Source organism: Antechinus flavipes, chromosome 2 (assembly GCF_016432865.1).
Source record: "Antechinus flavipes isolate AdamAnt ecotype Samford, QLD, Australia chromosome 2, AdamAnt_v2, whole genome shotgun sequence".
Lineage (NCBI taxonomy): Eukaryota > Metazoa > Chordata > Mammalia > Dasyuromorphia > Dasyuridae > Antechinus > Antechinus flavipes.
Genome location: NC_067399.1, coordinates 598,370,525 through 598,390,878, shown reverse-complemented (window position 1 = coordinate 598,390,878; position 20,354 = coordinate 598,370,525). Strand labels below are relative to the sequence as shown.

At 33.4% G+C, this 20,354-nt stretch overlaps 1 protein-coding gene across 3 annotated transcripts in view; it reads left to right on the top strand.

The window, feature by feature from the left end:
- Window positions 1–933: 933 nt before the first annotated feature.
- Window positions 934–20,354, top strand: part of FAM204A (family with sequence similarity 204 member A) — a 43,165-nt gene continuing 23,744 nt past the window's right edge. For 2 of the 3 annotated variants that reach the window (XR_007951138.1, XM_051981533.1), the window contains exons 1-6: window positions 1,494–1,651; window positions 5,061–5,305; window positions 5,768–5,858; window positions 6,013–6,043; window positions 6,750–6,849; window positions 18,900–18,989. Coding sequence is in view for 2 of the 3 variants with exons in the window: in XM_051981533.1 (XP_051837493.1) it covers window positions 5,069–5,305; window positions 5,768–5,858; window positions 6,013–6,043; window positions 6,750–6,849; window positions 18,900–18,989 (549 nt within the window). In the remaining variant the exon portion in view is untranslated. Of the gene's footprint in view, window positions 974–1,493; window positions 1,652–5,060; window positions 5,306–5,767; window positions 5,859–6,012; window positions 6,044–6,749; window positions 6,850–18,899; window positions 18,990–20,354 lie in introns of those variants that run through there. The other variant, XM_051981534.1, reaches the window with a different exon arrangement.

Below are 20,354 nucleotides of genomic sequence, written 5' to 3'. Positions count from 1 at the left end.
TCATCATTTTATAGATTAAGAAATTACTCTATAGGATATTTGCCACCTGAAAACGTGACACTTGGTAATTGCTACAATTTGATCAGCCCTTGAACCTCACAAAATTAATGTAGAGGGCCTGGGTGCGATGAGTGTCTTCAGCAACCTTTTTCTTTGGCTCCCTAAGTTATGTAGTGTTTTGTTTTGTTTTGCCTTCCCAGCACTCAGCATAGTGCCCTACACCACGTAGGCGCTTGAGAAATGCTTGTAGCATATTCGTTCACAGTGAACAGTCTTTGATGAGTTATTGCCTCATCTTTCCTGCAGAGGCTGACTGATCCAGTACTATTAGCACAGCAACGGAATTTAATTCCGGGATCCTAGAATAGTCCTCCTCTTTCCCTCTCTTTCACACTCCTCGTCCTTCCCCCACCCCTTTCCGCAGTTAGCTTTGTTCAGAGATGGACGGAGACTTTAAGACTTCATAGCTCGGGAGCTTCGTCACTACTCAAAAAATAGTAACTTTGGCCAAATCAGTTCCCTTCGCTGGGTCTCGGCTTCCTCCCCTATAACGAAGAATACACCAGGGCCCATCTACTGTGGGGAGCAGCCACATATACCCGACTGCCTCAGCGTCCACTTAAAGAGCACTAACAACGTCCACCTCAGTTCCCAAATCTCAATCAAGGCCAACTACCCTCACCTTTCAGAAGAGGTGACAGGGCAGGGCATGGCCTGGAGGAAACCAAACCAACAAACACGGGGCTCTTAAGGACAAGGGAGGAGAATGAGTCTGAGCTCCGCACACGCTTCCTTTCCAAACACCGAACTTGGGTGAGGTTGGTTGCTATGGTGATCCCCTCGGCAAGGCTGAGTTTCCTATTGGATGAAAGCCCTACCAGTTCCAGCCCATTGGATAGGAGACCAGAACCAATAGAAAGACAGGATGTTGACGACGTCTCAAAATGGCCGCCGGGTCGCGCGAGCCGGTCGGGTGAGTAGTTCCTCGTCTTGTGAGTTGTGGTTCTCAGGGAGGGTTGGAATCCTCCGGGATTTCCGGTGGGTTGCTTTCTTTCTGGATTGGGGTGCCTGTCGGGCCCTCGGTGGCAAATGCTGCGACTGCGACAGTGGCGACATCGGAGGATTCGGATTTGCTTTGAGGGCACGGGGACTTCGGGTCTGTGCCCGTGGGGGCTTCTTTCCGCGTCGGGAAACCCACGAGTGTGTGAAGGCCCTGGGAGTTATCCTTAATGATAACGAATGGCGTGCATGTTTCTAGAAATACAGAAAAAACAGGGATAGATAAAAACCAGGAAGTTGGAGATCCTAGAAGTCGCATATCTGAAATCTGGGACTCCTCGTTCAGGCACCCCCCACCCCCACCCCGTCTCCCCGAAGGTTTTTCCTTTTGCCCCAAATTGTGGTTACAGTTGAAGAAGTAAAACGAGAAGAATGTTGGGCTTGGAATGTTGGGGGGCCCTGGATTGGGGACCAAGCCCCGCCACGGACTTTGTGGTCTTGGGCTTGTCACTTTCCCTAAGAGAGAACCCCGAGGTGACGTCTAAGATCTTTTCCAGCTCTAAGGTTTGATTATGAGTTTACCGCATTCCGAGAAGAGCCTAATTCGAGTTACAATGCCAGTAGAAGCAATTCCTTTGTATATATAAACCTTGTAAGTATGCACTGGGCAGCATTTCCCTTGTCCCAAGTCTGAGGTGTCACAACTTGAGGGTAGCAGAGGAGGAGTGTTGTTGTTTTCGTTCTCAAATTAAAAGCAAAACAAACGGGTTAGAACCTTATTTTAACTTGTTCTTGAAGAGTTTATCTTATTCGTCTTTAATTTCAGGAGAGACTTGTGTTAATATGATTATTTCCTTGTATTTTAGTGAACAAGGTTTGATGCATTTTGGAATAAGTAAAAAATACTTATATCACTTGCATTGGTATTTAATTCTAAAAAATGAATCATTCTGAATTATAAATATTTTCTATTTATTTGTATTTAACTAATTAAATCATTCAGAATTATGAGTCATATAGCCTTGTTTGTTGTATTAGAATATTCAAATATGAAGGACAGTATTGTAAATAAAGTGAAAATAGCATCAGAAGATTTGGATTTCCATTTTAATAATTTAGTTTAGTGGTAATGAAATACAATTTCACATGTAATGAAAAGTAATTTGTTTCACATACTTTTGGATATTGAAGCTTGGAATTAATGAGATGAATTAGGTGTGGAATTTGAAGTTAAAAGGCCTAGGGTTTGAATCTTAATATAGTCATTTAATACCTTTGTGGCCTTAGCTGTACTCAGTTTTTCTGGGCCTCAGTTTCCTTATTAGTAAAATGAGATTTTTGGAGTAAATGACTCTTTCTGTGATCTTGAATAAGGGATAGATATCCTTTGAAGTGGTAGCTCTTTAAAAGGTCAGTATCATTCTTTTGAAGTTGGTGTCTTGGAAGGCAACTGCCATGTTCTACAAAATATACCACTGTCAAAATACTGTACTTTTTGGACTGATTTACTGATCTTAATAAGTTTATCTTATATCATTGGCTCTTCTTTGTAATTTGAAGAATTTAACCAGGTTTTAATAAGTATGAAGTTTAGCATTGATTGCTGATTTAATCCTTAATGCTTGCTTGCTTTCTCTTTCTTTCTTTCTTTCTTTCTTTCTTTCTTTCTTTCTTTCTTTCTTTCTTTCTTTCTTTCTTTCTTTCTTTCTTTCTTTCTTCTTTTTCTTCCTTTTTTTTTTTTTAATACTGATTCCTTGTTCTTTTATAATAAGCACTTAAAGCAGTTCCTTAGATTTTGTGTAGAATGAATGTTTAGGTAGTTTCCAGTGGAAAATGCGGTTTGTATTCTTTCAGATTTTAAGACTGACTATATATAGTCAATTCACAATCTTTAATAATCCCTTTAGTTAGCAAAAATAGAATGTAAATGAAATTAAGATTGATTATTCTATTAAATATATTTTCTGAAACATAGTTCTAGATTTCTTGGAAATCTGTGACTGGGAATATGATATTCCTATAAAAATGGATTTGTGGAAAAACATCTGTAGAGGAACATAATCTGTAGAGAAGCAGCCTCTTTGTAAAAGTGTCATTTAGACAGCAACCTTATTTTAAAGTAGGTATACAGCGACTGTAACAGTTCCATAGTTTGCTGTAGTATACCAAAAACTTTTAAGAATTGCTTTAAAGATAATACCGAATAATGCAAGACTACAAGTAGACAATAGCTATTGACTTATTTTTATGTCATTGTTATCTTTTTTCCTAAAAGTCATACTTAGGAAATTGATTCTTTCCAATTACTATCTTGAGATTTATTTTTGGAATACTTTACTTGCAAAGAAGGATTTCACCAAAATAAACAAACAAAAAAATTAGTCATGGGAATAGTCTTTATGCTTGGGAGAGAAACCTTCCCCACTAAAGTAGAATACTCATTACATTTTGTGTCCTAGAGAGCAGTTAAGAATAGCAAACAAAAAAAATCTGCTCATTAGATATATGTGATATTTAAAGTGTTAGAGGTAGAGAAGAAATTTAAGTGTAGCCAATCCTTGATTTTATAGTTCCGAGAAAGTAAAACCAATGAGATTGATTTACTCAGAGATTGACTAACTTACAAGTTAGTTTCATGATTTCAGAGTGGAAAAATTGTGTTCTTTACTCTTTAAGTCCAATGTTTTTTGTATACCCAGTTTCCTCCAACGAGTGAATTTTTGCATGGCAATTATTGGTATTGCAGAACACATACAATTCTAGATATTTAAAACAGGATGAAATAAATGTCAATTCTGGTTACAACTAGTGATTATTACACTAAAAATGTATTTTGCATTAAGTTTCAGCATAAATTAGTGAAATAATTGATGAATTGATTAAATGTGCAGTTTCAGGGCTTTTGGTGGGTTTATATTGAAAGTAATGGAAAATAAAATGGCATATACAGAAGGAAGTCAGAGGAGAAGTTTCTGTCTCACATTTTTACTTCTTTTCTGAAGTAGATAAACAGGTAAATTACAAATTTCAATTAAGTCTTGGAACAAATAATAGATTTTTAGTCCATGAACTTTTTATTACATTCTTTCCTGTATGACTTTGGACAAGCTTTTTAGTGTTTTAGGGTTTCAGTTTCTTCATCTATAGAAGGAAGGCTCTCTAAGGCTCTTTTCAGCTCCAAAGTCTGTGAGCTGTTATTAATTAACAATATAAATAAAATGGAAAATAGTGTCAGGCTCTAACATTAAGTTCTTTGTAAGTCAGGTTCAGTTATAACATTTTCTTCTCAAGTCAGTTATCATTGGTATGTGAACTCTACTGATGTACATCATTATCTACATAATCTTGAAAAGTACATAAAACTCAGAGATGTTAATCCATGGCCACAATAGCTTGTAAATGTCAGAGGTGAAATTTGAATCCAAGTTTTTCCTTTCTGCTAGTCCAGTACTCTCTTTGATATGTCATGTCTCTTACCTGTTACTTCCCAAACATAATTTTCTTTCTTTAAAAAATAACAAATGGAAATTGCCTGAAGTTTTTCTAAAAGCGACAAACTTTTATTTCCTAATGCATTTGCTAGTTTAAAACTAGCCTTTGTTTCCTTTCCTGCTGTGTTTTTCCAGGTTTTCAGGTTCAATCTTATCACTATTAAATATCTTAATTTTTAGCTTAAAATTATAGTTTTTAAGATACTGTTAGTATTGAATAGTTATATTCTTGAGATTCACAATGCTATTTTGATTCATATCTTTAAAAATTTAGGTCCTTTTTCTGTTTCTTTTAAAAGTTTTGCATATGCCTTTTTGCTTTTATAGCATAATCCCTTTTATATATATGTAGTTATATATACATATATGTATATATGGAGAGTGTGTGTCATGTTTCTCTTGTAACAAAGAAAACAGTAAGAAAATTATTTTTGAAGGTTGAGATAAGTTTTATATTTTTAATCATTAGATGAAAAGTAACTCATCATTATTATTGTTGAAACCCTTAATAAACTTATTTGGAACTTTTATTTTCTGTTGGTCATAAAGTCTTTCCTCCTTCCCATTTAGAAAAGACAATGTGGAGTGGACTGTTACCTCCTGGAATGAATGAAAGTGACATTGAGTTGAGTTCTGAAGATGAGACTACATCAGAAATCACAGAACTTAGTTCAAACAAAGATAAGGGAGATGGTGTGAGAGAAGAGATTGGGCTCTCTGCTTTCCATACTGATGGACCTAAAAGTGGGGCAGAGACAAATGCAAAAAATGCTGATGAAGAATGTCCATCTGGAATTCCTCAAAATATGTGGAATGTAGGTTTTTCTGAAGCCTTATTGTTGTGCTCTGGGGGAAAAACATTTTCGTGCTGTTCTTAGTACCATGTTATATTCAAATAGAAAATTACCATGTGAAGAGGGGTTTGTTATGAAATTAGCTTTACCTCAGAGTAAACAAATTTTGATTTTATTATTAATTGGCTTTAGCGATGGCTTCCTTTTTTTTGGAAAATACTAAATAGTAATATTCATATTTTCAGTGCCTCGTGAGGCAAATATTGTAGATATCTATCCCCATTTTACAGATAACAAAACTCATCTCAGAGAATTTGTCACTTGCTTGTAGTTATAAACTAGTGTCAGAGGTTCATTTTTTTAAAATTAAATTGAAACACCTGTTTAGGTGACAATATATTTTTCTCTTAATGATAGTTATTTTAACACAGTAGATTTTGTTTTAATGACTTCTTATCTGAATTGTTTTTCATTCCTATACAGAAGTTTCAAGAGTTACATAAAAAGCATACTGAACTGAAAACCTTAACTATTTCTACAAGCAAAGGGAGTAAAAGAAAACGTCCCAGAAAAGGTATTTTATGCAGTTTCTGTTTAATAAACTTAACTGTTAATAAGACTAATGGTAAAAAAGTAATTTCTTTTATTAGTCATTTTAAAGAATTAAAACTTTGAAGGATATAATTGGTAGCATATGTCCCAACTTTTATTAATGCTTTTTTCTCCAGGTAAATTGAAGAATAAAGAAAAACCTGACAGGTATGTAAAAACTAGCAAATAGCTTATAATGAAAAATAGGCATTTTTCCTGTCAAACAGTTTATCTATGGGCTATTGCCATATCTGTATAAATTGTATACCAACACAAGCTATTGATTTTTAGAGTCTTAGAATCTGAGTTGGAAGTTACCTTAAAGATCTTTTAGTTTAAGCCCTACCTGGAAAAAACTGTTCTAAAATTGCTCCTTGTGGTAAACATTTGCTCTTCCTTGAAACCCATAGGAGAACAGGTTATTGTCTTAACAGATAGCTCATTCCTTTCTCTGACAGGTCCACTGGTTAGAAAATTTTCCTTTAAATCAAGCCTCACATCTACCTCTAAAGTTAATTCTAATATTGGCCTCAGGTCCAGTAAAATAGATCTCTCTGCCATAATAACTCATCCAGCTTTCGAAAATGACTATCATTCAGGCTGAACTCTTCACTTCTTTAAACTAAACTTCACAGTTTTTTTTTTTAATTGACCCTTATATGGCATAGTTTAAAGTTCACTTACTATCCTGGTTTCCTTTCATTCTTGTTCCACTTTGTCAGTGTCCATTCTGTAACATGCCTAGAACTGAATATGGTACTCTGTATGTAGTATGGCTAGAACAGTTATTTTAGTTTCCCTGTTAAATATGCTGAAAATAATGATGGTTAAGTCATTTTGAATAAAATATAGCCATTGATTTGTTTTTATGTAGTCAACAGTCTTCAAATGAAGCCCAGTGGAAGGAACTTACTCAGTATTTTGGAATAAATGATAAATTTGAACCTCCCATAATTAATACAACTTTTCAGAAGGTAAGTAATTTTTAAATTTTTTGTCTAATTCAACCATATTTAATGAAGTCATTATCCCCCAAACCCAATACCTAAGAGGCACTATAGATAAAATAAGCTAATACTGACAGAATGTAGGAGCATTACTAAAAGTTGTATTCAGAGAGTCAGACATCATATGCTGAAGTATTTCTCATATTTAAGACCTTTTACTTTAAAGAATTTCCTTCATGAGATTAAATTTTCATTCTTCCTCTTTATATCTTGATATCTTGTTCTCCAGGTTAAGTGGTTCTGGCAAATAATTGTAAACTCTTCTTACAGAGTGGTTGTAATATTTGGGGTGCTGATGTTGTAGAATTGAATTACATAGATAATATTTGGCTTGTTCTTTGAATTCAGTTCAAACTTTCAATAAATATTAGGTGCAGAGTTATGCTGATACCGGGAACACAAAGATGCAACATAGGGCCCTCTTTGAAGAAAATTGATTTCTAATAATGGGAAGGGCAATTTCATACGTAATTGGGACATAAAGGAGAGAGTATAGATAACTACAGGAGAAAAAAATCTATAAAAATCTGAGCCCAGGGAAATGGATTTTTCCTGGAGGAGTCTAGAAGGACTTCATGAAGGATCTGGCATTTTAATTGGGCCTTGAAGGCAAAAAAATACTTCAACAGTTGGAAGTAGTTGAATGGAAAAGAAAGGAGCCAAATATGGGTATAATACAAACAGACATGGAGACAGGGTGGTAGAAGTGAAATAGTTCAATTTGACTATTATAGACTGATAAAGGAGAGTAGTAGAGAAGGATACATCTGGACAAATAGATCAAAGGCCAAGTGTACTGAGCCTTTCTAGGGCCCGGAATTTGTTTTATTTGATAGATGAAAAGATACTGCTGAAGGTTATTAATTAGGGGATTGAAATGGTAATAAAACTAGAAAGTAGATTACTAAAATCATTTTATAGATAGATAGGAAGCAGAACGACCAGGTCATAATATCATGGCTTTAGAGCTGGAAAGGACCTCTGAAATCCAAGTCCCACCCCCTTGTTTTACAGAGGAAGCCTAGGGAGGGCAAAGAATTTGTCTAAGGTTATATGAGTATGGGCGTTAGGGACAGAGTTTGAATGCAAGGTTCTTTTGTTCTAGAATCACTGGATTGTACCCTGCTGTCTTCCAGCTATGGTGCATTGAATTGTTTAGCCATGAAGATAGTTTATAGCTAGTCACCTGAAGTGCAAAGAAGCCAGATTGCTTGTCTGAGATAAAATCACTGGCAAAAGTGAAATAGAACTTAGGGATTCTTCACTTTTTTTTTAGTACTCTTCTACTCCCATGGATTGCCTTTCAGAAGTAGGATAGCTAGTTATTAGACCAGTTTTTCCCTATGTTCGAGGAAGAGTAACATGGAGGGGGTGGGGGGAGGTGGGGGGAAGATGGTGTTAACTTCATTGAATTTTAGAAACAAATAGAAATAGTATGGAATGTAGTGGCAGCAGCTGGCTAATGGAACACCATCTTAGCACACATGCTATAAATTTATGGCCTTTACTGTATTCTGCTTTTTAAGAATATAGTAAAATCTTGGTTCTTTTAGGGGAAATATATATATATATATATATATATATATATATATATATATATATATATATATAATATATATATATATATTATATATATATATATATATATAAAATTAAATTTCTCATTTGGTCATGGGCCATAGAAAAATCCTTGATTCAACATTATTTAAAGCATTTATTGTATACTTTACATATAATCATATGGTATTGTGGTAAAATCATAAATTTAGATTGTCTAAGTTGGAGTTGATTAGTATAGTTATACCACTGAAATTGTTAAAATTATTTTAAACATTTTTTGCCACTGAATTTGCTGAAAACATGTAACATACTTTTGTGGTTTATTTATTGTATTTTGAAAAGTTAAATTACATGTATAAAAATTGATTTTTTTGAAACAATGATGCTAATACTGCATGTTTCTACACTGTAAACTTGTAGCCTTTATTTGAGTTTGATACCAAGGTTCTTTATGACATTCAAGGTGTCTCAAAGTTCTGAGGAATTCATTAGTGATCAACTTTACTATCAGTACTGTCATGTTTTTAATCCTTAGAAAATATTCCTGAAAAGTTACATATTAATCAAATCATGTGAAATATTTTGTAAAATGAAAGATTTCAAAAGAATTCTTTCCAATTTATCTGCTTTATGGGTTCTCTAAAAAGCCAGCAGAAGGTACAACTAGGGGGAAGCACTGGATCAAGCACAGGCCCTGGAGTCAGGAGAATCTGAATTCAAATCCAGGTTCAGATATGTTTTATCTATGTGATCTTGGGCAAGTCATTTCACCCCAATTATGTCCTGTCCCCCATTCCCCTTTTCTCCTCTTCACCTCCCCAAATTAAACCAGCAGACAGAAAATCTGACCCCACACTGGCCTTTACCCAGCCTATGACCTCAGGCATGACCTTTAATCTTTCTATGATTTAGTTTTCTCATTTGTAAAGTGATTAAATTGAACTATATTAGAAATTCTTAAAATCTGTTTTGTGACATAGATCTCCATTAATAGCCTAGCGAAACCCATTATGATTCCCTTTTTAGATTATTGTCTATTATATGTCAACATTGTGCTAAACTCTATATAAAATAAAATATTTGGGATTATATAGGAATTCAATTATGTTGAAATACATTTATCATTTTTTAAAACAAGTTGTCAGTCCCAGATTAAAACCCTAAGTTAGATGATGTCTATAAAATCCTTTCCAGCTTTGAATATATCCTTGTTACAAATAAGCTGTGTAGTACAGTATATACAGCACAAGACTTGGAGTCTTCCTATCTCAAATTTTAACAAATTTTGTTAAATTAAAATTTTGCCTTATTACTAGCTGCGTCACTAGTCAATAATTTACTTTGTGACCCTGTACCTTTTTTTTTTTTTTTAATATAGCTTTTTATTGACAGAAAAAATGCATGGGTAATTTTTTTCAACATTGTCCTTTGCAATCACTTGTTCCAACTTTGCTTTTCCTTCCTGTAATGACCACGTATTTAAAATCAGCCGGAGTCAGGAATTCAGGTTAAGGGAAAAATGTTCAATCTTTATTAAAGTGAAGAGGTGAATAAGGATTGCGATAGCAATATGGGCAAGAAAGATTGCAATAGCAATATGGGCAGCTGCGACAGGAAGCCAACTAACAGATGGGGATCTGAGCTGAAAAACCGTTGCAATGGCAATGCGAGTTCCTCCTTCCCCTTCCTTTTCCACTCCCCTTGCCTCCACCCACCAAAATCGTCATTTCATATGCAACACATCAGGACTTGCACAAAGAGTGGACTGGGGCCATTCTTTCTCCAAGCATATATATTAATAGAATATGGTCCAATTACTATTTAGCCTCATGTGCTTGGGACCTCAGTGCATCAACTCAAGCCTCAGCCCATTACACCTTCCCTCCATTCCTTCCTCTAGATGGCAGGCAGTCTTATACATGTTAAACATGTTAAAGTATATCTTAGCTACAATATATATGTGCATATCCATACGGTTCTCTTATTGCACAAGAAAAATCGGATTCAGAAGCAAAAATAACCTGGGAAGAAAAACAAAAATGCAAGTAGTCCACATTCATTTCCCAGTGTTCCTTCTCTGGGTGTAGCTGATTCTGTCCATCATTGATCAGTTGGAACTGAATTGGATCTTCTCTTTGTTGAAGATATCCACGTCCATCAGAATACATCCTCATATAATATTGTTGTTGCCATGTATAATGATTTCCTGATTCTGCTCATTTCACTTAGCATCAGTCCATGTAGGTCTCTCCAAGCCTCTCTGTATTCATTCTGCTGGTCATTTCTTACAGAACAATAATATTCCATAACATCCATATACCACATTTTACCCACCCATTCTCCAATTGATGGGCATCCATTCATTTTCCATTTTCTAGTCACTGCAAAAATGCCACAAATATTTTGGCACATACAGACCCCTTTCCCTTCTTTAAAATCTCTTTGGGATATAAGCCCAGTAGTAACACTGCTGGATCAGAAGGTATGCACAGTTTGATAACTTTTTGAGCATAGTTCCAAATTGCTTTCCAGAATGGTTAGATTCATTCACAACTCCACCAATAATGTATCAGTGTCCCAATTTTCCTGTTTCCCCTCCAACATTCGTCATTATCTTTTCCTGTTATCTTAGCCAATCTGAGAGGTATGTAGTGGTATCTTATAATTGTCTTAATTTGCATTTCTCTGATCAATAGTGATTTGGAACATCCTTTCATATGAGTAGAAATAGTTTGTTTCATCTGAAAATTGTTCATATCCATTGACCATTTATCAATTGGAGAATGGCTTGATTTCTTATAAATTAGAGTTAATTCTCTATATATTTTGGAAATGAGGCTTTTATCAGAACCTTTAACTATAAAAATGTTTTCCTAGTTTAATGCTTCCCTTCTAATCTTGTTTGCACTAGTTTTGTTTGTACAAAAGCTTTTTAACTTGATATAATCAAAATTTTATATTTTGTGATCAATAATGATCTCTAGTTCTTAAGGAGGTGATGAGAATATCCACTTCACAAACATGAGGGTCAAATGAGTTATGAAGAAACCGTGTTTCTTGACAAGTTTATATTTATGTTGTTGCTTTGGGCTTGCTCCACACTCAAGGAATGTTTTTTCAACCCAAGAAGCTAGAGGGTCCAGCTTCTTAAAACTGTGTATTATGACCCCATGTGGGGTTTTGTAACTGAATTTAGAGGTCACATAATTGTTATTTATTATCAATAAATGTTTGATTTGTTTACTTTTATGTACCTATATATCCATGGTCATATAAAGATTTCTTGGATGAAAAGAATTCATGAGTGGAAAAAGTTTAAGAAGCCTTTCTCTGTGGTATAGTGCAAAGAGGACCCTGATTGCGGATTGAGAGAAGAATGAAACTTTAACTCTCTCCTTTGAAACTTCTCGCTTTTTTGACCTGAGACTAGGGCCTTTCCAGCTCTTCATTTTGTAGGATCCTATGACAGAGAAGTATGGATTTGATGATCAGAGGACCATAAGTTTAGACTAGAAAGGATCTTAGAAGTCATATAAACAGCAGCCTTATTTTACAGGTGAAAAAATGGAGGCCCAAGAAAGTTAGATGACTTTGCCAAATAAGATATGAAATAAATTACAGAACCAGGATTTGAACTCAAATCTTCTGACTCCAGATCCAAGGCTCTTTCCAGTGTACCATGATGCTTTTCCAACTCTTTGGTTTCATTTTTTCTGCACACAGCTGCATAGTTGCAAGCCAACAGAAGTCTCACTTTTTCTTTTGTAGAGATCATCATTGTGAGGTTTTATCCTTTCACTCTTATTCAGATAACACAGTGCCAAGGTTTCCTACTGATCTTGGTAGAGAAGAAAAAGGTAAAGATACCAGGTTAAAAATACCAAGATTAACTAAGAACAAATACATGTCTAAAAGATGATAATGAGTTGATATCTTAAGAAATCAAGAGTGAATAGTGAGAGTGTATGAATTCCTAAGTCCATTATTTAGTTCTCTGAAGTAGATTCTCATCTATTAACTTAGCTAAAAGGGCTTTTTATCCTGTATTTAGTCAGTCCTATGGAATTTATTATTTTTTAAAAACAGAGTGTCATCATTTTTTCCCCTCATACTTCCTTTTTGAAACATTACTTACTATGCTCAGGTTCTTCAGTCAAGATGTATAGTTATACAAAAAAAAAAAAATTTCCATTGTTTCCTATGCAGTACAAAAATATTTATTTTAAAATGTCATCTTCCTCTCATGTAGTGCTGAATTCAGTTCTTTGTATTAAATACAGATATAAATTTTTATCAAGCATTAGATATGAAATACTCTAATCTATAATTATGATGTGATAGGTTATATAGATTCAAAATTGTAATTTCAAAAGAATAAATTTTACCAGTTTTGGAAATATTTTAAAAATACTTACGTGACTTTGAATATTCAACATTCATTGGAGAATATAATGAAATTATTCACTTCAAAAAAATTATTCAGCTGCAGTGGCAGCACCTATAAAGAATCTTAGAAGAATTGTTTACTATAAGTGATTATTTTTACCTAAGAAAATTTTAGCAGGCCTTGTATTTGTTTTTAACAAAGAGTTTCTTCATTAGACAACTTAAGCAATATCTTTGTTTTATTCTTATTACTATAGACAGCAAACTCCAGTATTTTGAAATTTTGTCAGTTTCAAAAAGTATTTTGTAATACAGATTTTGTTTTTGGTCAGAGTCTAGGTTCTGTGTATTAAAAACATTTGATCTATGGTTTTAAAATTCACATACTTTGAATCTTGAAATATTCATTTTGCTATTAAGTTGTTTTCTTCCTGGGCCTGGTAATGTTCCTATTCTCTTAAGTCTAGCAATATTGTAAATAGTAGACCTTAATTTTTTTTTATTTTATTTTTTTAATAGCTTTTTTTTTTTTATAATAACTTTTTATTGACAGAACCCATGACAGGGTAATATTTTTACAACATTATCCCTTGCACTCGCTTCTGTTCCGATTTTTCCCCTCCCTCCCTCCACCCCCTCCCCTAGATGGCAAGCAGTCCTATATATGTTAAATATGTTGCAGTATATCCTAGATATAATATATGTTTGCAGAACCGAACAATTCTCTTGTTGCACAGGGAGAATTGGATTCAGAAGGTAGACCTTAATTTTTTAAATACAATTTACTTAGAACATAAACATTTTAGAAAATAAACTGGTACATTGTGATGACCACGTATTTAAAATCAGCCGGAGTCAGGAATTCAGGTTAAGGGAAAAATCTTTAATCTTTATTCTTTTTGAGGTGAAGGGGGATTGCTATAGCAATATGGGCAGCTGCAACAAGAAGCCAGCCAGCAGAGGTGAAGGGGGGGGGGGGGGTCACGATAGCAATGTGAGCAGCTGTGTCAAGAAACCAGCCCACAGTCTCTACTTCCACTTCTTCCTCTGCCCCCCTGCCTCTACCTACCAAAATCGTCATTTCATATACAACACATCAGGACTTGCACAAAGAGTGGGCAGGGGCCATTCTTTCTCCAAGTATATATATTAATAGAGTATGGTCCAATTACTGTTTAGCCTCACGTGCTTGGGACCTCAGTGCATCAACTCAAGCCTCAGCTCATTACAGTACATGAAACCAGAATTGATATAAAACAAAGTAGAAACTACTTTCAGAAAAGATTTTTTTTTCCCCATGGATAAAGCATCTTTTGCCATAATATCTGGCTAATGACATCCTTAACCTCATTATTGCTATAAAATTAGCATTAGAGTCCAATAAAGAAAAGCTTGGTTTGAATTGAATAGGCTATCATATATTGTATTTAAGGTCTTTATAGCCCAGGTTTCTAGTGCTAGGGGTTCTGTCACTAACTCAGTCTAGGCACTTATTCTAGGTCTGAGTTTTCTCATCAGTAAAATAAGTATTTTAGACAAGATAATTATTTCTAAAATATAATACTTCTATATATGAACTTACACAGTCTAAATAGTGGTTATATGAAGAGACTATTGGTGATACTATTTTTCCCTCTAAAATATTATATCTAAAATTTTTCTTGAATTATATATATTAATTAGAGAAGAGTGTGTGTGTGTGTGAGAGAGAGAAAGACAGAGAGAATAGATTTGATCATTTTGCACTAGAATTTCTATGATCATGATCACCCGATCCAGACCCTCTAGGATTGACAGATGTGTTGTCAGGATACTTAAAACTAAGTTTGGAAGATGCTATATTAGATTATCTCTAGGGTTCTTTCTAAATTTTAAAACCCTCTCATTTTATCTAGAGATTTAGTTGTTACAAAACTCTAGGTGTTCCACAGAATCATCTGTTGAAAAAAATCAAGAAGCATTCAACAACTGAAATAATTTCATTTTCCAATAGCACTGTAATAAATATTTAGAACCAGTTTGGCTCAATTTATCGATTACAGAAGTACTATAATGTCAATTCAAAAAGCTTAAACTGGTTTTTAGACTGGAAAACATAATTGTTGTAGGGAGATCTCAAAGCAGTACTCAAATAGACCTGTTATCTCATTAACTCAGGAATTCCCTTCAGTAAGTGCAGATTATAACCAATACATGCTTGTTCATCCTCTCTGACATTTGTTCCTAGCTTTTTGAAAGTTCATCGTAAGTGGTCCACTCAAGGAGCTAAAGAACATTTTCTCCTTATATCTCAAGAGTACCACTGGAACACTTCATCGTTCACCTGCCATCTCTTGTTCTTATCATGTGACCAGGCCATCTTCTCTATCATACAGTTCTTTAATGATATCCTTTTTTTCTTATTCTTTTTTGGATTTGCTTATATGTTTATATGATACAGGCTGTTCACATCTGCTATGTCCTTCATTACCTATGCATCATTTTCAGCTTTAGTTCTTTGCATGTCTTAATGTTTCACATCTTGCTGCTATATAATAATAATACTATTAAAATATGAAACATTAAAAAGAAGGCTTTGCTTTCACAGGAAGCTTGGAATCTATAAAAATACTTTTCAGTTTCCTGAAAGCAATTTAGCATACTCTTCCATTTTAACCTGGGGTCAGTTCATTGTCTGTCTGTAGTGTTTATCCAGTATATACATACTATTGAACAACCTATAGATTGTTCATGCAAATGCATGTTGAAATCTGGGGTTCAGATATTCTTAATGTATTTAATCTTTCTTTTAAAGATTAGAGATGTCCTACAATAGAGTCTGATATTCTAGGACTTAATGAAATTCGTATAATGCCAATGTTTGTAAACTCTTTTGTACCAAATCCAATGTTTTATTCTATAATGATCATATTAGGCTCAGTGAGATATTGTATTTTTCTATAGCTTTCAGCTTGTTAACAGTATAAAATGTGTTCCCTTATTCAGTATCATTGTAGAAACTTGCCTGTATCCTAGTAACCCCATCATTGAGGAGGATACTTTTGGGCAAAAATCTTTATTTATAGATGAAGAGAGTAGGCACCTAGAATGATAATTATTTCTGGGCTCTTGGTCACCTCTTTGCTTTTAGTGTCTTTCCCCATTTTAGGTATCTTGTATCCCTCAGTGTCTTCACAAGTTCATAACATTAAGCCTGGATTTCTTTGATATGTACTTGTTCCCATAGAGCAAATGTCCTTGTCATAGTTCTCTTTAGTGCCATTTTTGCCTTCTTTATAGGTGTATCTGATTGTTGTTAGCATCCAAGTTCTTTTGGTTTCACTGCCGTGATAGCAAACTAATTTGCTAAAAAATATTTTTGCAAATCTTTTCTATTTTTCTTCAGTTTTTAGTCTGTCAATTTTTGTCCTTAAATAACTTTGGAATGACTTTCTTTCTTGCTAAGCTTTTAAAAACTAATTTATATTTTTAACCTGTTATCTTTGATAGCCTTCCCTCTGGGTTTGACAAATCAGTCAGATGTTTTTCTGACTTGGATACTTTCTTTGTTCTTGTTGGAGCAATTAGTTTATATCACTAAACTTGTGGATAAAATTAGTATTATAGCTATCAATATTATTTCTGTTGTCTGTCATTTCTGATTTTCATTTGTTAAAATAATTGAGGGAAAATAATTTTGATTTTGCACCTTTAAAATTCTTGTTTTTTATTCTGATGTTAGTACAGATGAGTCAGTGGTCTGACTATACTCAGCTGACTCCTACATCAATAATAAATTTTTTTCCATCTGTTAAAATATATTTCATTCTTTATGGTGTCATTTACTGCTTACATGATAATTATAGAAGTATTCATGATATGATGCTATGATACTTATGTGTAATTTGCAAGTTTTTTGGCCTCCCTATATCTTCCTGAACTATGCTTTGCCATTTATTCTCCCTTACTTTTCCGTACCCCAACTTTGCATTTGAGTCCCTAAGTATTAGTGGGTATCTAGATTTTCATTTTACTTTTTAAAAATTCCTTTAAAATTGAATTCAAGAAATCTTTCCTAATGAAGTCTTCATTGATTGTCATTCAGGATCCTGGAAAATAGTGCTTCCACTTTTTCATTACTTGATGTAGAGAAGCCCCCCGGTATGAGAGAAAGATTATTAGATTTTGACTCTGAACATCTAGTTCTGAATCCCTTCTATCTGTTTGACCTTGAGTGATTCATTTTTACCTTAATCATCTTATTTTCATGCTTTCTAATATATTTATATATTTTATATCATAATTATGTTATTCTTTTATGAGAATTCCTTTATTAGCTCCATAAAATCAGGAACTGTATTTTATCCAAACTTTATAAGTTCCTCATTGCTTAATGTAATGTACATTGCTCTGTACACTGTTGATGCTTAAATTTTTTTATTTAATGCAGTTGAAGTATTATTAATGATCACTTAACCTTTATTTGCATATTATATTCTGAATTGAGATTTACTTTTTTATGGGAGATAATTGGTAGTAATTTTTACAATCTTGTTTGAATGGAGATTAAGCAGAAACAATTTTTCTTCTTACCTAACTGCTTAATATAATTTAGTAAGTCTTAAAAGTGGCATTATGTAGGACTTCATTTGTGGGCTACAATAAAAATAGCAGTTTTATGACTTACATGGAACTCTTTATGGTTTACAAAGTGATTTATAACCATTATTGCATTTAAATTCAACAAGCATTTATTAAGATTTACTATGTACAAAATGTACTAGGTGCTGGAAATATAAAGAGTGACACCATCCTTCCTTACCCTGAAGGAATTTACATTTTAGTTGGTGAGGTAAGGCATAACTACAGCCTGAACACAGACAGGTATAAACAACAATCCTTTGGGACAAAGTAGTATAAATGTTAGTTATATTTAACATGGAGATACTGAGTCTCAGAGAAGTTGTGACTCTTTAAGATCATACAGCTAAGCAGTGGTGAAGCCAAGACTTGTATTCTAGGTCTTGTAAATCTAGTACTTTTTCAATCACACCTGCTTAATAAATCAGCATTTTGTTTAACAGATTTGAGAACTCTAAAAGAAAGTATTAAACAGTTTAAAAATGTCAAAGAAAGATCAAAATAGATGAAGTAAATCATATCTAGGGATAAATTGTTGACAGGTATAAAACTATTATGTGTAATACACATATGTGTGTGTATGCCTTTTTATTATAGCAACTGTAGATTAGGTGGAGCTAATGTGTTCAAGCAATTAAAAAAAATATATATTGTTTAATGTTTTTCCCTAGTTACATTCAAAACATTTTTTTAAGATTTTGATTTCTAAGTTCTCTCCCTTATCCCCACCCACAATTAAGAAGTCACTTGTGAACTTAGGCAAAATGTGTTTATGTTCCAGTCTGAGTATTGCATATCATTTGAATATAGTGATAATTTTTATCAATCTGGTTTTAGCCATTTTTTATATTTAAGTTTTTTAAAGTTGTAGGGGGAAAAAAAACATACATCTCCCACCCTAATGAAAATAAAAACCCTCAAGAAAAATCAAGGGGGAAGGGATAAAGGATGGGGAAAGATAGAGTGAGGGAAAGAGAGATGGAGGGAGGCAAAGAGAGGAAGGAGAGAGAATGCTTTGATCTGTATTCAGATACAATCAGTTCCTTTTTTTGGGGGTATGGATAGAATTTTTCATAATAAATTCTTTAGAGTAACTATCAGTGATTATACTACTGAGAATAGCAAAGTCATTTACAATTGGTCATCCCTGAATATTGGTATTACTCTGTATACAGTACAATTCACTTTGTCAAGTACTTTTTTTTATAGATCTTCAATTATATCAATATGTGTTTTAGTGTTTTAGTTCCATGAAACTGTATGTATAGTTCTTTTATTAAATATCTTCAACTTTGTATAAAAATCTTTTATCAAATATCTTCATCTAGTAAAAAAAGAAAAAAAAAGTCATTTTTCTTAGGAAGATTAATTTCCCAGAAAGAAACATTTCTCTTTCATAGACAGCTTAATTATTAATAATGACTCTAATTTAACATTTGTTTTCTTTCTAGTCAGGCCTTGAAGTACGCATCGATGAATCTGTGGCTGAAGGGGATTTTGAAAAGGCAGAAGAACTCAGTAATAGGTTAGCAACTCGAGAGGTAATTAAAAAATTTTTAAACTTATGTTCATTTTAAAAATATTTTATAAGAATATATAGTTAACATTTTCAATACAGTCATTCAGCCTATATATCTTTATTTTATTTTGAAATGTAGAATTGTTGCTAGAGTTGTTTTTAGATCATTTTGTGCTAAATCTTATTTCTGAAATGATTCTTTCCTCATAATCTCATAAGTAAGTAGATCTTTTTTCCCTGCATGACCAAAAGGTTAGCCTTCCTTTCCCATTTGCTTTTTTAACCCCATTTAACTTTCATTGTAGGGGGAAAAGTAGCTTGCTCTCTTTCTAAAGATATGATAGGCAAGGTCACAAATAGGGGTTGCTGACTTATCAAGAGTAAAGACCACATGTGATCTGGCAGCTTTCTGTATAACTCCTTTTCATTTTTTTTTTTTTTTAGCATTTAAAAATATACTTGCAAACTAGCTAAATTCTTATGTTTTATTTGTAGTGTACTAAATGACAGGTTTACCAGTTTGCTACCCTCTTGGGCTGTGTTTATGTGACATCCAATGGATTGGTACATTTAGTAGGGGAAGAAAGAAAGCTAAAATTATTTGTCTTCTACAAACTACCATGGTACATGATTTATAGAAAATATTATACTTCACCTTTTCATTCTGATCATTTTCTAAATGGAAATTTAATAACCAAAATTTCATTTAGTAAATATCACACTATACTGTGCTTTAAAACCAACATTGATTGTTGGAGCTTTATTTTATTTTTGGTTCTGGAGCAGCTGCCTTGATTGGTATAGGGCTCAGCAGATATAGATACTTGAATTCTTTTTTTCTCCTGCTCTTCATTGAATCACTGAATTCTTAAGGAAGCCATTAAGGCTGATTTAGGGGTGTGAACACAAAGACATAGGGAGTATCTTGATCATTTTAAGCAACTTCTTTTTTGGGGGAAAAGGGTTGTATTTTTGATATATAATCTCAAATTTATTAACAACAATTTTAAAAATATTTTTCTGCCTAAACTGTTGTTCTGTTAAGATATATTAGTTCATTGCTATGCTTTATTTTTCATTTTTTGAGGTGCTTATAGCTTGACTTCACTGGGTACTGCATATAATTTGAATATAGTGATAATTTTATCAATCTGTTTTTAGCCATTTTTATATTTAAGTTTTTAAAAAATAATTCATTGGTTTATTTTCCTTTTTTTCCCCCATTGGGTTATTCTTTTGAGAAAATTATTTTAAATAGCATTTTATACATTGTACATACCTGTTAGGCCTTCAGTAAATTTTAGCTAAAAAGAAGAAATAGTGTCCTGGTAAGTAGAGAGCTATCCATGGAATCTGGAAGACTCAGATTCAAATTCTACTCTGATGG